Below are 15,873 nucleotides of genomic sequence, written 5' to 3'. Positions count from 1 at the left end.
ATTATAATGTTATAATGTTATCTCTGGGTGGTAAAAGCATTGGTGAATTTTTGTTTTGTTTTTCTCATCCATATTTTCTCAATCTATAACATATATATTATATATAATGTATAATCACACTATGTTAAGAGAAAAAAAGTGACTTTTTTAAAACTTTAACTTTGCACAAGTACTTGGTAGCCAGTGGTAGGTCATCCTTCTCTAGTAAAATTTGTTCAGATCCTTACTTGCTTCTTCCCTTCATTTCTCATGCACATGTGCAAGTTATTTACAGCCTTGATCGGGGCAGGGGGCAGGGGGCAGGAGGGGGGGTAGTGGGTTCTTTTGCAACCATTCTTAAGTTTAACAGTGAGAACATAAGCTTTCTAACCAAAATTTATATTTTGTCTGTTTTTTCATCAAGGTGGATCCAACCGAAGAGAAAGGGGTGCCCCACCCCTTCCTCCTATCCCGAGGTGATCCTTGCCTGCTCTTCTCCACCCAAGCCCAAGAACTCCTTCTGCTGTTGCTGTCCAAGTCGCACACCCTCCTTCTCTTGTCTTCCCTTGTCCCCTTCATGATGGCAATAGGGAAATAGGGAGATGATGTGGGAATGCGTGTGTATGTAGGGTGGGTATGCAGTAAAGAAATGCACCTCGCTTTTTATATTGTGTATATTCTTAAAGCTATTGCTTGCTTCAGCTATAGCCTGTTGGCAGCTTTGGGGATCAATATAGGCTTTTGTAGCAAGTAGGCAGCGATGAACTGTGTCCCAGCTTTCAACCAATGAAATTCAAACATTCACTGCTTTTTTGCTACAGATCACAATATTAAGGTCCCTGAGACCTGTTTGCTTCCATGCCTTTTTTGCATGTTTGGCCTCCTGTTTCCATGAACCACAGACCACCTAAGCAAGTTGCTCATGTGAAATGTTTGCAGTTACAGGCTATCCAGTCTTTGGCGGTCTCGGACAGAGCTGTCCAATAGAAATACAATGTGAGCCATGTATACAATTTTACAATTTCTAGTAGCCACATGAAAAAGGAAAATAGGTGAAATTAACTTTAATATATTTTATTGAGCCCTGACATCCAAAATATCATTTCAACCTGCAATCAATATAACAATTTTAATGAGATATTTTATATTCTTTTTTTGGTACTAAGTCTTCAAAATCTGGTATGTATTTTACACTTAGAACACATCTCCATTCAGACTTGTCACATTGCAAACGCTCAATAGCCACACATGGTTGGTGGCTACCATGTTGGACAGCGCAGGTCTAGAAGATAGAGGCTAGTGCAAAAACCTCTTGTTTAAAAAACAAAAAAAAGCAAGATGAGCTTTAGCAATTCAAGAGGTAACTAAAAATAAAGTTAGGACCCAACACCTTGTTTGGCAAACAGCTCTCCTTAGATTTTGCTCCCTTATTTTCCCTCTTCCCTGGCAATCTGTATATAGATGTTGCTTCACAGTACCAAGGTCAGAAATTGATGTAATAGGGTTTACAGTCATGTGGAATAAAGCCATTGGAAAGAAACTGAAAGCCAGTTGGGGCTCTGGGGCTTAGAAGCAGCTGCCTTGAGCTCATCTGTCAGTTGGCCTCCTGCCTTATGCATCGGAAGTGGCTTCGTTCCTCTCCAGCCCAGCTTGCTCCTTAGGGCAGGAGGCTCATAGGCTCCATAGTTGTGGGGAAAGTCATGGAAAGGTAGCAAATCAGAAATGTGGAAGAAGGGGACAGTTTTGAGTTGATGGACAAAACTCTAAAAATCTAAATCTGATGATTATGGGGTTGAGAGAAAGAGACTGCTGCAGGAAATTGGAGGGAACTTGCTTTGAATCTTTCTGGGAGAATCCTTTGCCTTGGATCTATGCAAATAAAGCTCCCCCAGAGGACCATAGGGATGAGCCAGTCTTGCCCTTTTTGTATGGTTTTGTTTACAAAACTTTACTGGGACTTTTAAATCTAGCTATACACTTGGAAAAAAAGATTTCCATTTAGATGTTTTATATGGTTAATTATGTTTAAAATTTACCATTACTTATTTTTTTAAAGTTCACGGCTATATATGTATATGTATATCTACCTAAACTTTGTATTACGGTTTCAGTGAATTGTTCATGTATTACTGGGAGATGCTAACAAGAAATCAATCCAAAGAAAAATTTGAAAGCAGCATTCCTATTTATAGAATAAATGTTTCATTTATATAAAAGCAAAAGAACTTAGAGTTCTAATAATGGGATGTCTAATAAATTATGAAGTTGCCCATTTGAATCTGTTGTATTTTTATAATTTTCCTTGCCAAAGTCCTGGGCTTATTAAGTACATTAGAGAATTTGGGTTCCCCGCCCACCACAATTAATTTGTCTTTCATACGTTCACTTGGGGGCTTTTACCCAAAGAAAATCAAGAAACATAAAGGTGTAACAAGCTTGGCAAAGTATTTTCAAAAACGTTTTTAATCTCTAATATTTTGGTAATATAGCAGCATCATTTTATTTTGAATTCTTTGATCAGATATCAACAGTTGGTAAAAATCCCTATGATAAAGCCTAATGACCCACTTCAGAAAAGATGGAGTTGGGCCTTCCTAGCAAATATGGCAGAGAAAAGTCTGACCCAAAGAAAATGGGTCTGAATTTTGTAAAGTGTAGTAAGTATGGCCAATTTCCTTATATATCCCAACTTTGCAGATACCATCCTAAGTTTGAAACAGGGTCACAGCTCAAAGTTGCTATTCATCCAGGATAGAGATGTTTTAAAATGTATTTTTTAAGTGAATATTCCATTAATACATGTACACCCTCTTTCTTTGAAAGTTAGAAACCTAATCACATCCCAAAGTTTGAATAAGTTCTATGCTAAAATCTTCAACTATGGCAGATCACAAAAATAGTTACTTCCCTGAAACCAGAGTTTACATATGTTTTTTCCCCATAAAATTTCCAGATAAATGTATTCAAGATGCAATACAGTATCTTAATATTCACATATTTTATATTGAAATGTATTACAGTATTAAAATTCAGTGTTCAGTATTTATTTCAATATGCATTTTATTTAGTAAAAACTAAGAAAAATGTTTAATCCAGTGGTGCCTTACTTGGTGATTTGCGAGAAATTGACTTTTTATGTCTAAGTAGCAGATTATTTGCATATTTGTAAGAAGTGTTAGGCCTTTATAGTTTAACTTGTAATACCAATTTTGTTATTTTAGTAGCAGAAATGTGATGACTGTTAAAGTGCCCAAAATTTTCTGGCATGAAATTAATTTTTCCCTATTTATGGTCAGGGACTGTAAAGAAAGAAAATGTTTTTCATACCACTGCATTATGTAAACATGCACATTTTGGTACCTATGTCATCAGGGTAGTTTATATGGTGGGGTAGGACCTACCCTAGACATCTGTGTCTTTGTAAGTTAGCCAGACAATAAATAAATGCAGAATAATAAGACTGTCATCTGGTGGGTTTTATTTTAAGTACTCTCTATGCAAATATAAATAAATGAAAAAGCAAGTGTCTGTTTTCTGCTTTATACTCTGGTAAAGAAAGACAAACAAAAAAAAGAAGAAGGTCCACAAAGTAAATATTCAGCGCATCCACTTTCTAATCCCCTTGATTTCCTGAGAACTTGCATTTTAGTCAAAATATGTAGTCTGCTTACTTGAGGCAAATGCTTCTTCTACTCTGAAGTAAATGATGGATGGTGGAAGCAATGGAAGATGTAATTACAAAGATTATCACTGACACTGATAAATAAGGAAAGGCCAATGGGAATTTAGGAGGCCTGATAGTTTTTCGGGTTTGGGGGGTTTTTTTGGACAATTACTGTATTCCTAAAAAAAAAAAAAAAAAAAATGATTTGCAAACTGAACTTAAACATTTGTAAAAACTGAGATTCTTAATTTATACCTTCAATAAATTCAGTACTAAGCTCTACTACAATAACCTTTCTTTCTGGACACAAAAATTCTCTTTTAAAAACTCCATTGATCATTCCCATTGTGATCTCAGAGACACAGTAACCTACTTAAGTGCTTGAGATGGAAAAAGAGCAGACAAAACCTTAAGTTAGTTGTCTTTGACTTTTAAAATCCCTCTCCAATCTCCAGGTTAGTGTAGCTTCCTTCAGTCTTGGTAATCTTGACACTGAAGCATAACTGACATTGACCTTTGCCCCTTTCCTCGGGGACGCCACTGGAGGGCAGGCAGAAGCACAAGATTTAATTTCCCCCACCTGGCTTCCTAGACAGGAATTAATTGTAAACATCTCTGTTCCTTTCCTAACTGCTTTATCTCTTTTATTGGCTTTCCAACCTCACTCTTCTGCAACTATTCCCAACAAGCAATTAATTCACTTACAGAATTTCTCAGGGTTCAAAAAAAGGTATCCAGAAGTGAATTCAGGTATACCAGAATTCCACATTAGAGACACATGCAATGGGGGAGGTGGTATGCATCTGCTGTTCCTTCTCTCTATGACTACGATGTCCTCTCTTGGTCTAACTTACTCCTCAGTTTACAAAACCTCATCTTTTGCTGACTGCGTGAATGTATTTTTCAGGCACTTACTTTACCCCCCTCAACATTACTGAGAGACTTCCCTGGTGGCTGCCAATGTCCCCTGCCAATGCAGGGGACACAGGTTCAATCCCTGGTCCAGGAAGATCCCACATGCCACGGAGCAAATAAGCCCATGTGCCACAATACTGAGCCTGTGCTCTAGAGCCCACAAGCCACAATTACTGAGCCCACGCCCCACAGCTACTGAAGCCCACATGCCTAGAGCCTGTGCTCTGCAACAAGAGAAGCCACCACAATGAGAAGCCCACGCACCGCAATGAAGAGTAGCCCCCTCTTGCCGCCAACTAGAGAAAACCCACATGCAGCAACAAAGACCCAACACAGCCAAAAATAAATTAAAAAAAAAAAAATTACTGAGACTTCTTCATGCTGCTGTCCATGGCTATTTGGTAGTCCATGCTATGACTATATCACATTTATATATTCATTTCACTGTTGATGGAAATTTCAGGTTGTTTTCAGTCTTTTTATTTATTACAAATAATGCTGTTATAAATAATTGTATACTTGTCTCCTGGTGTACATGTGCAAGAATTTTGCTTGTGTCTATAATTGTGTAGGAATGGAATTGACAGGTCAACTTTAATAGGTGATGCACTGATTTCTGCTGTGCTGCAGCATATGTGACATCCTCTTGCTCCATGTCTTTATGAACACTTGATTATTGGCAAGGTTTTTAGAGACATTTCTTTAGCATTTCTTTTTTTAAAAATAAATTTATTTACTTATTTTTATTTTTGGCTGTGTCAGGTCTTCATTGATGCACGCGGGCTTTCTCTAGTTGTGGTGAGCAGGGGCTACGCTTTGTTGTGGTGCGTGGGCTTCTCATTGTGGTGGCTTCTCTTGTTGCAGAGCATGGGCTCTAGTAGTTGTGGCACATGGGCTCAGCAGTTGTGGCTCGCGGGCTCTAGAGCACAGGCTCAGCAGTTGTGGCGCACAGGCTTAGTTGCTCTGTGGCATGTGGGATCTTCCCGGACCAGGGCTCGAACCCGTGTCCCCTACATTGGCAGGCAGATTCTTAACCACTGTGCCACCAGGAAAGTCCCTCTTCAGCATTTCCTGTAAAGCTGGTTTGGTGGTGCTGAATTCTCTTAGCTTTTGCTAGTCTGTAAAGCTTTTTATTTTCTCCATAAAACTGAATGAGAGCCTCGCTGGGTAGAGTATTCTTGGTTGCAGGTTTTTCCCTTTCATCACTTTAAATATATTGTTCCACTCCCTTCTGGCCTGTGGAGTTTCTGCTGAAAAATCAGCTGATAACCTTACAGGGATTCCCTTGTATGTTATTTGTTGCTTTCCTCTTGTTGCTTTTAATATTTTCTGTCTTTAATTTTTGTCAATTTGATTAATATGTGTCTCGGTGTGTTCCTCATTGGGTTTATCCTGTATGGGCCTCTCTGTGCTTCCTGGATTTGCATGAGTGTTTCCTTTCCCATATTAGTGAAGTTTTCGGCTATTGTCTCTTCAATATTTTCTCAGGCCCTCTTTCTCTGTCTTCTTCTGGGACCCCTCTGATGCGAATGTTGGTACATTTAATGTTGTTCCCGGAGTTCTCTTAGACTGTTCTCACTTCTTTTCATTCTTTTTTTCTTTATTCTGTTTCACAGCAGTGATTTCTACCAATCTGTCTTCCAACTCACTTATTTGTTGTTCTGCCTCATTTATTCATAATGCTTTGATTCCTTCTAGTGTGTTTTTCATTTCAGTTACTGTATTGCTCATCTCTGTTTGCTCATTCTTTAAAGCTTCTAGCTCTTTATGAAACATGTCTTGTATCCTCTCAGTTGGTGCCTCCATCGTTTTTCTGAGACCTTGGATCATATCTACTATCGTTGCTCTGAATTCTTTTTCAGATAGATTGCTTATCTCCACTTCACTTAGTTGTTCTTCTGTAGTTTTATCTTGTTCCTTCATCTGGAATATATTTCTCTGCTGTCTCATTTTGTCTAACTTTCCGTGTTTGTGGTCTCTCTTCCTCAGGATTGTAATTCTTCTTGGTTCTGGTGTCTGTCCCCTGGTGGGTGAAGTTGGTCCAGGGGCTTGTGCAGGCTTGCTGGTGGGAGGGACTGGTGCCTGCCCACTGGTGGGTGGAGGTAGGTCTTGTTGCTCTGGTGGGCAGAGCCAGTGTCAGGCGGCTGTTAACTCAGGATGACTTTAGGCAGCCTGTCTGCTGATGGGTGGGGCTGTGTTCCCACCCTGCTGGTTGTTTGGCCTGAGGTGTCCCAGCACTGGAGCCTGCAGGCTGTTGGGTGGAGCCAGGTCTCAGTGCCAAAATGGCAACCTCTGGGAGAGCTCACGCCAATGAGTATTCCCTGGGGTGTCTGCCACCAGTGTCCTTGCCCCCCAGTGAGCCACAGTTGACCCCCCCTCCCCAGGAGACCCTCAAAGACTTGCAGATAGGTCTGCCCCAGGCTTCTATGGTATCACGGCTTTGCCTTGGGTCCCAGTGCACGTGAAATCTTGTGTGTGCTCTCCAAGAGTGGAATCTCTGTTTCCCCCTGTCCTGTGGAGCTCTGGCACTCAATCCCTGCCAGCCTTCAAAGCCAAATGCTCTGAGGGCTCCTCCTCCTGATGCCAGGCCCCCAGGCTGGGGAGCCTGACATGGCACTCAAAACTCTCATGCCTGTGGGAGAACCTCTGTGTTATAATTATTTTACAGTTTGTGGGTCACCCACCCAGCAGGTATGGGTTTTGATTATATTGCAAAAGCACCCCTCCTACTGTCTCCTCGTGGCTTCTTCTTTGTCTTTGGAAATAATATCCTTTTTGGTAAGTTTGAGTCTTTTTTGTTAATGGTTGTTCAGCAGACAGTTGTGATTTTGGTGTTTTCATGAGAGGAGGTGAGCTCAAGTCCTTCTACCCACCATTGTGTCTCCAACTCTGATAGTTTTTTAAATTATCTGCTGTGTTTGTATACATACCTTACTATAGTATAATGGTTAAGAGGTTAGGAATACCTGCTTTCATCTCTTCCTTCAAGTCACTTAATTGCTCTAAGCCTCAGTTTCCTTATCTAGAAAGTGAGAAACTATCTTATAGTAGTAATAAGTGCATTAAATGAGATAATGTAATCAGTGCTTAGAATAATGATTTATTCTAAGCACTCAATAAGTGATGACCACTATTAGTAGAAATAAATATTTACATAATGATCCCAAATTAACTGGAACCAAACTGACCAGAAGGGGATGAACTAGTGTACTATTTTTTTAATAACTATTTATTTTTGGCTGTGTTGGGTCTTCATTGCTACATGCGGTCTTTCTCTAGTTGCAGCAAGCAGGGGCTACTCTTCATTGCGGAGCACAGGCTTCTCATTGCAGTGGCTTCTCTTGTTGCGGAGCAGGGCTCTAGGTGCACAGGTTTCAGTAGTTGTGGCACGTGGGCTCAGTCATTGTGGCACATGGGCTTAGTTGCTCCTTGGCATGTGGGATCTTCCTGGACCGGGGATCGAACCCATGTCCCCTGCACTGGCAGGCGGATTCTTAACCACTGCACCACCAGGGAAGTCCCTAACTAGTGTACTTTTAAAGGAAAGGGGCAATAACAGAAAAAATATCTGTATCAGAAATGTAAAACAAACTCTAGACAGAGGTCACTTGATGTGCTGTCAGTCCCTCACACCTCACGGGCCTGGAAAATGAAAATTCCTATTGCTTCAGTAATCAAAGAAATTATTAGATTCAATTTGAAATCACAGAAATTAAGACCTGGAATCAATCTCATATATAGGGCAGCCTTCGACTTTATGATCCACAGTGGAACACTTTTGAAAGTGGAAGGGAATGCTAATCATAGTCACCTTGGTACAACTGGTATAAATCAGGGCTGCCTTGGCAAACTGGGCCATGTGGTCACCCCACTCAGAGGTCATCAACTCCAGTCCTCTGATCTTACAGATGGGTAATTTAAAACCCCAAGTCACATACTACCGATGGCTAAGCAGCATAACTCTGCACCACACCACACTCCCTTCTTTATAATCCTTCCTACCTCTAGCTAAAGTCTCTGTTTCATGTGTCTTTCACATTTGCTGGAAAGAAAGGTCAAATGACAAGTTACAGAGTCAGAGAATGAACCCCGGACACACAAACTTGGATCTGAATCCTAGCTCTGCCACTTGCTCCCCGGAAGGCCACCAACAAGTTATTTTAGTCCAGAGATCTAGTTTTCCTCCACTGCAAAATGGCTACAAGGCTTAAATAAATATACAGATATCAGCAGAATATCTGGCATACGTCAGGAGGTCAGTGAAAGTTCCATTTCCTAAACCTTTTGCTGTCAAACCTAGGCCATATTCAGGAAGGAATTTTCAGTGCATTCAAAAGAGTCTGGTAAAATTTAATTACAGAATTCTTAGGAATAAAAAATGCTTTCAAAACTGTCCTTATCTGTTCAAACTGGAACCATTCATTTGGTTCATTCATCCATTCAATAAATTTTTATTGAGCACTTACAGCTACACCACAATCAAACCAATGTCCCCACCATAATTCTACTGGTCAAATGACCTCTGAGAGGCAGTTAAGGAGGTCAGCATTCCTGTTCCCACCAGGCACGGGTGCTACTTCAGTCACGCAAGCAACAGAGGACTTTCTATTAAGGCGGGAAGTGAATATTTTATTTTCCCCCTCTAAGTAATTATTTGGTTTCTTTTCTCCTTAAATTCAGTGGGTAAATTACATTGATTTTTAAAAAAATTCTTAAACCTACAGGAAAATTGGAAAAAAGAAAAGGACCATATTTTTTAAAAGTTTTGATGGCCAATAAATGATGGGTGTTTTTTGTTGTTGTTTTTGATTAATTTGAAAAGTCAACTCAAGGATTCCCAGTTCCCTAAGTATTCCAATTAACTGAAGGCTTCCTGGATGCATTATTTACAGTGGCCCCTTCTCTGCTGTCTTCCCTACAACCCGGCTTCCCTCCACTCTGAGCACTTGGCACTTAATGTCTATCTCTGGAGCTATATTTAGCATATACATGTGTCTCTTACTGGTAAATGTTTGGAAATGCCCCACCCATCAACATTCTATCACAAATCCCTCTGTCTTAAAATGTTGCTTCCAGTATTACAGAGGCACATTTACAGGAAGCTAATGAAACCAGCTTTGTGACCTCCACTTGCAAGGACTGATCCCTTCTAATTACTCACTTTTATATCAAATATTTAAATTTATGATTGTATGTGTTTTTTTAACAATAGAGCACCCTAAATTGTCTAAAGCTTCAGGCCTCACAAAACCTGGATCTGTCCTTGCATTATGGCCCTCCTAGCTTCTGATGCAGAACCTGAACAAAGTGGATGTCTTAAAAACTTTAAGCCACCAGCTTTCCGTAAGAGTGACATGAGAATCCCACCTCATATTCATATGAGACAGCAAAAGTGTTTGCCTCCTCTCTACTCATAGAGTGGCCTATAGATATCAATATTTCTAAAATCATTGTCATTGCACTGCCCACATTGCATTAGAGTCAGTTAAAGGCTCAACAATGTCACCCATCTAGGAAAACATGTTTGACTTTTGAGGTGCCTGGGAAACAAGTCTGGATATTAGACATCGAGCTCAAATTTAACTTAAATCTTGACCAGGAAGATGCCTGTCAGAATACCTGTAATACCCATCATGGACTTAACACAAATGTGTTTTAGTCAAGAGTAATTGCCACCCTTTTCCTGTTTTCTTAAGTTAGTAAGTTAAAGGTCACCTGTCAAAATGCTATCTATTTCAGATAGGTCCCTGAAACAAATAGCAACAGATAATTGAGAAAACCCTAATGCTTTATGGAGCTATTGTATTCCCCTAGGTACATTTTCACATTTATTCATTTAAATCATTAACAAACACTGATAAACTATGATTTATTGTACTTCCCTGGTGGTGCAGTGGTTAAGAATCTGCCTGCCAATGCAGGGGACATGGGTTCGAGCCCTGGTCCGGGAAGATCCCACATGCCACGTGCACCGAAACTATTGAGCCTGTGTTCTACAGCCTGTGAGCCACAACTACTGAGCCCGTGTGCTGCAACTACTGAAGCCTGTGTGCTGCAACTACTGAAACCCACGCGCCTAGAGCCCATGCTCTGCAACAAGAGATTCACCACAATGAGAAGCCCGCGCACCGCAGCGAAGAGTAGACCCCACTCACCTCAACTACAGAAAACCCATGCACAGCAATGAAGATCCAACATGGCCAAAAATAAATTAATTAATTAATTTGAAAAAACTGATTTATTAAGCATTGGAAATACAAAGATCTGCATTGTACAATAGGAAATACTAGTCCTAGAACCAAAGAGATGAGCTTAAATTCTAGATCCAACAAGAACTTCAGCCAGTAGGCACAACCTCATTCTACCACTGGTTCTGGAATGCTCCTCACAACTAACACAGGTCTGTTTGGTTGGCTGTGTGCATGAAAGGAAAATTCCCCCTTGATGCTTACTGAGTAGATGTACTCTTGGAGCCAAAAGCATGGATAGGTCCCAAATGAAGCCATCATGGAAAAATGGAAAAACTTAGCTAACACGGTAGTGTAAACATGGTAAGTTTATACCATCAAGACACTCTTCTTAATTTACTTATCTGGATGATGACATTTATCTATTGTCTTTATTTTTCATATAACTACCACAAATTATTGATCATCTACTATGTACTAAAAAGTGTGCTAAGGTCTCTGCAAATATTACACATGTTATTTGCAAATATTACATATGTTATTATGAATCTCTGTGACTTTACATGTGGTGAAATCAAAATTAGAAATTTACCTCAAGCCACTTATCTTGAATGGATCCGGAAGTCAAACTCAAGGCTGAGTAAATAAATTTGAATGAGGAGACATAATATCATTGCCTACTTTTTCTTTGCCAGTTTTTAAAAATACTTATATCTCATAGAAGCAAGGACATTTTAATAAGCCAAAGCAAGGGAAGACCTAACCTTAGAAAAAAAGACAGACTCAAGCAAACACCTCAACCCTCCTCACTCCGCTCCACAGTGTGGCACTGGATCTAGGGTGGTCAGGACCTGGGTAAAGACTTGAGCTAAGGACTTAGAGGCAGCCCAGGACATAGTCCAGGTGGGGCGGTGGCAGCCACTGTTGGTGCTCACTCAAAGCAGCACTCCAGAAGCAGCTCAAACTTCTGACAGCAACGTGGCCGTCCAGATTTTCCACAGTTGCCTCACTGCATGCCCCAGCCCAAGCTAAGCCAATACTCTGGCCCCGCTCCAGTCCCACTCACTCCATGGCAGCACAGCACTAGATCTGGGGTAGCCAAGACCAGGGAAAAGATGCAATCATGGGCTGCATCGAGCAGAGCTGCAGACTTCTACACAGGCAACACACTGGTCCTCTATAAGAGCACAAGCCCCACTTGCTTCAGCACTCCTCTCCTTTGGGGCAAAGGTCCCAGTGCGGGAGAAGGAAAAATACACACTTAAAGGGAACAGAGCCAATGCAAGCCTGACCCTTAGGGCTCCTGCTCCAGCAACTAGGGATCAGACCCCGCCCCTGACAGGACGATGACAGCCAGCGAGCAGAGAGGAAGTCCCACCTCAAACTGTGCACAGGCTCTAGCTCCTCCATCACCAGCCACACTCCCTACCAAGGTGACAGCAGCCAGCACAACCTGAGGAAAGACATGATTGGCATCCACATAACTTCCAGCCTTCCCACCAAAGGCACTGGGCACACGCGCTCTGCATAGGGAGGCTCCCACATGAGAACACCTCTTTTAGACCACAATAGGTAACAGCTTACCTAAATTCATAGACAGAGAAAGTTAAGTAAAATGAAAAGGAAGAGGAACTACTCTCAATTGAAAGAACAAGAGAACACCCCTGAACAAATAAATAATGAAACAGAAATAAACAATTTACCAGATAAAAAAATTCAAAACAGGGTGACATTCTGGCACAGAGTGGGGCCGGCACAGCTAGTGGAGGCGGGGGGCATGGAGTGGGGCCCCCTCCCTCAGCCACGAGCACCACCCCATGCCCCCACCCCCACCCCACCAGTGAGGCCCACCTGACCAAACTATCTCCTGTGGCACAAGCCCAGGGTGGCTCCAGGCGTCCCTCCAGCAGAACCCCACCACAGGCAGCCAGAGCTCCAAGGCTCCCCAGGGCAATGTAACCGCCAAAGAGGCAGCAGGCACTTCCCCCGCGAAGGTCAATGGACAGGAGAATGGCCACAAGAACGGCCGCGCGAAAAGCAGTGGAGACTTATCCCCCAGAGGTGAAGGGGAGTTGCCCCCTCCCCCATGAATGGAACAGAGGAGGCAGCTGGGGCCACTGGCATTGCCATCAAGCCAGCACCCCCTAGCCAGGGTGCTGAGGCCAAGGGGGAGGAGACCCCCAAGAAGAAGAAGACATTCTCTTTCAAGAAGCCTTCCAAATTGAGTGGCCTGGCCTTCAGGAGAAATTGGAAGCGGGGGGTGGGAATGATCTGTCTGCCTCATCACCCACAGAGGAAGGGCAGGAGCTGGGGGGGTCAGTGCCTGCAACAAGGAAGGCACTGCCCAGGGAGGGAAGGCTGCCACTACCCGAGAGCCAGGAGCCCCAGGTCAAAGGGGCAGAGGCTGGTGCTGCCTCCAAGGGAGGAGACACAGAACAGGCTGGGCCCCAGGCACAGAGCCATCCACTGCTCGGGCCGGAGAGTGGCCCTAAACCAGCGGGCGGGCAGAATGAGTAGCTGGGTGGGGGCAGGTGGGTAATCTCTAAGCTGCAGAAACTGCGCTGTCCTTGTGGTCACTGCCTGGACCTGGTGCCCTGGCTGCCTTCCTGTGCCCAGAAGGGAAGGGGCTGTTGCTCCCTAGCCACGTTCCCTCTCCTCCTCTCCCTCTTGTGGATTCTCCCATCATCCATCTGATCTTCCTCTTAAGGCCAGTTGAAGATGGTCCCTTGCAGCTTCCTAAGTTAGGTTAGTGATGTGAAATACTCCTGCCCCTGGCCCTACCTCCTTCCCTGTCCCCATCCATGCAGAAGTCAATTGCTGGTTTTCATCCCCAATTCTTTTCTAGGCAGGTTTTGTTTACTCTCCAAATCCCTGAGTGTCCAGCCTTCCCCCGCTGAACTTGTAGTCTCTTGTGCTGTGCCTAGTGGCCCCTGGGCTGGGGAGGACACTGCCCCTGTCTGGGTTTTATAAATTCCTTATTTAAGTTCAAACCTCCAGCTTGTGAATCAACTGTCTCTTTTTTGACTTGGTAAGCAAGTATTAAGCTTTGGGGTGGTGGGGAGGTCTGTAATGTGAAACAACTTCTTGTCTTTTTTTTTCCCCTCCCAGTGTTGTAAATGACTTTTAATGGCCAAACTCCAGATGTGTACTTTTTTTTTTTTCCTAACTGCTAAAACCATTGTCTTCCACCTGGTTTTACTGTAACGTTTGGAAAAGGAATATATGTCGTCCCTTCAAAAAAAAGTTCAAAACATTAGTAATAAAAATGCTAATCGAATTAGGGAAGAGAACTGATCTAAACATAGATCATTTTAACAAGGAACTAGAAAATATAAAAGAACCAATCAAAAATAGATAATTCAATATATGAAATAAAAAATACTCTAGAAGCTATGAATATCAGACTAAATGACACAGAAAAACACATAAGTGATTTGGAAGATAAAATAATGAAAATCACCCAATCAGAATAGCAGACAGAAGAACAAATGAAGAAAAAAAACGAAAGTAACATATGAGATCTCTGGAATAATATTAAACCCACCAACATCCACACTATAGGGGTTCCAGAAGAAGAGAGAGAAGAGTATAGAAAATGTATTTGAAGACATGGCTGAAAACTTCCTAAAACTAAAGAAGGAAACATATATCTAGTTACAGGAGGCACAGAGGGTCCCAAACAAGATGATACCAAATAGACCCACATCAAGACATATCATAATTAAAATGGCAAAATTAAAGATAAAGAGAATTCTAAAGGGAGCAAGAGAAAGCCAAAGAGTCATGTACAAGGGAATTTCCATAAGGTTATCAGCTGATTTCTCTGCAGACACTTTGCAGGCCAGAAGGGAGTGGCATGATATATTCAAACTCCTGAAAGGGAAAAACCTGCAACCTAGGATACTCTACCCAGCAAGATTATCCTTTAGAATAGAAGGAGAGATAAAGAACTTCTCAGACAAGCAAAAACTGAAAGAATTCAGCAATACTAAACCTACCCTAAAAGAAACCTTGAAGGATCTTCTCTAAATGGAAAAGAAGAATCTAGAGGGAAGGGTAAATCCCATTAGGAAAGGCAGATATATAGCAAGAATTGAAGATTACTTGAATAAGCCAGTATGTAGATTATAACACAAAAAATTGTAAAAGCAACTATAACTACAACAAACTGTTAAAGGGATAAGCATGAATATGACATTTAAAAAAACAAAATGTGGGGAAAGGGAGTAAACAATGTAGATGTTTTAGAATGTGTTTGAACTTAAATGACCATAAGTTTAAATCAAGTAGATATAATTATGGGTCAACATATATGAACCCCATGGTAACCACAAATGAAAAACCTACAATGGATACACAAAAAACAGAAAAAAAGGAACAGAAGCATACTACTAAAGAAATTCATCAAACCACAAGGGAAAAAACAAAAAGAAGAAGAAATGAACAGAAAAGAACTACAAAAACAAGTGGAAAACAAACAATAAAATGGCAATATGTACATTCCTATCAACAACTACTTTAAATATCATCAGACTAGTGCTCGCTTCGGCAGCACATATACTAAAATTGGAACGATACAGAGAAGATTAGCATGGCCCCTGCGCAAGGATGACACGCAAAAATACATATATATATATATCATCAGACTAAATGCTCCAATCAAAAGACATATGGTGGCTGACTGGATTTAAAAAAAAAAGACCCTTCAACATGTTGCCTACAAGAGACTTACTTCAGGGCTAAAGACACACATAGACTGAAAGTGAGGGGATGGAAAAAGATATTTCACACGAATGGAAATGATAAGAAAGCAGGGGTAGCAATACTCATATCAGACAAAATAGACTTTAAAACAAAGGCTATAACAAAAGACAAAGAAGAGCATTATATAATGATAATGGGATCAATACAAGAAAAGGACATTACACTTCTTAACATATATGCACCCAATATAGGAACACCTAAAGAAAATATTAACAGACATAAAGGGAGAAACTGACAATAATACAATAATAGTAGGGGACTTTAACACTCCACTTAGATCAACGGACAGATCATCCAGACAGAAAATCAATAAGGCAACAGTGCTTAAATGACACAACAGACCAGTTGGCAGGGAGATCAGCT

At 41.4% G+C, this 15,873-nt stretch overlaps 1 protein-coding gene, 1 long non-coding RNA gene, 1 other non-coding gene and 1 pseudogene across 8 annotated transcripts in view; 3 read left to right on the top strand and 1 right to left on the bottom strand.

Moving 5' to 3' along the window:
• The window catches only part of WIPF1 (WAS/WASL interacting protein family member 1), a 125,940-nt gene extending 122,495 nt beyond the window's left edge, over positions 1 to 3,445 (top strand). For all 5 annotated transcript variants that reach the window (XM_059055514.2, XM_067026324.1, XM_059055516.2 and 2 more), the window contains one exon: positions 404 to 3,445. In XM_059055514.2, the coding sequence (XP_058911497.1) occupies positions 404 to 459 (56 nt within the window). In that variant the 3' untranslated portion in view covers positions 460 to 3,445. The remainder of the gene's footprint in view (positions 1 to 403) is intronic.
• The window catches only part of LOC131751597 (uncharacterized), an 82,611-nt gene that overhangs the window by 11,803 nt on the left and 54,935 nt on the right, over positions 1 to 15,873 (bottom strand). The gene's annotated exons all lie outside the window — the stretch shown is intronic.
• Positions 8,316 to 13,263, top strand: LOC131750402 (MARCKS-related protein-like; annotated as a pseudogene).
• LOC131751777 (U6 spliceosomal RNA) lies at positions 15,283 to 15,390 on the top strand. The gene has a single exon (XR_009334334.1). It is a non-coding gene; the product is annotated as a U6 spliceosomal RNA (small nuclear RNA).

Source organism: Kogia breviceps, chromosome 2, assembly GCF_026419965.1.
Source record: "Kogia breviceps isolate mKogBre1 chromosome 2, mKogBre1 haplotype 1, whole genome shotgun sequence".
Lineage (NCBI taxonomy): Eukaryota > Metazoa > Chordata > Mammalia > Artiodactyla > Physeteridae > Kogia > Kogia breviceps.
The sequence above is the reverse complement of the archived record's forward strand: the minus strand, read 5'-3'. Positions and strand labels throughout refer to the sequence as shown.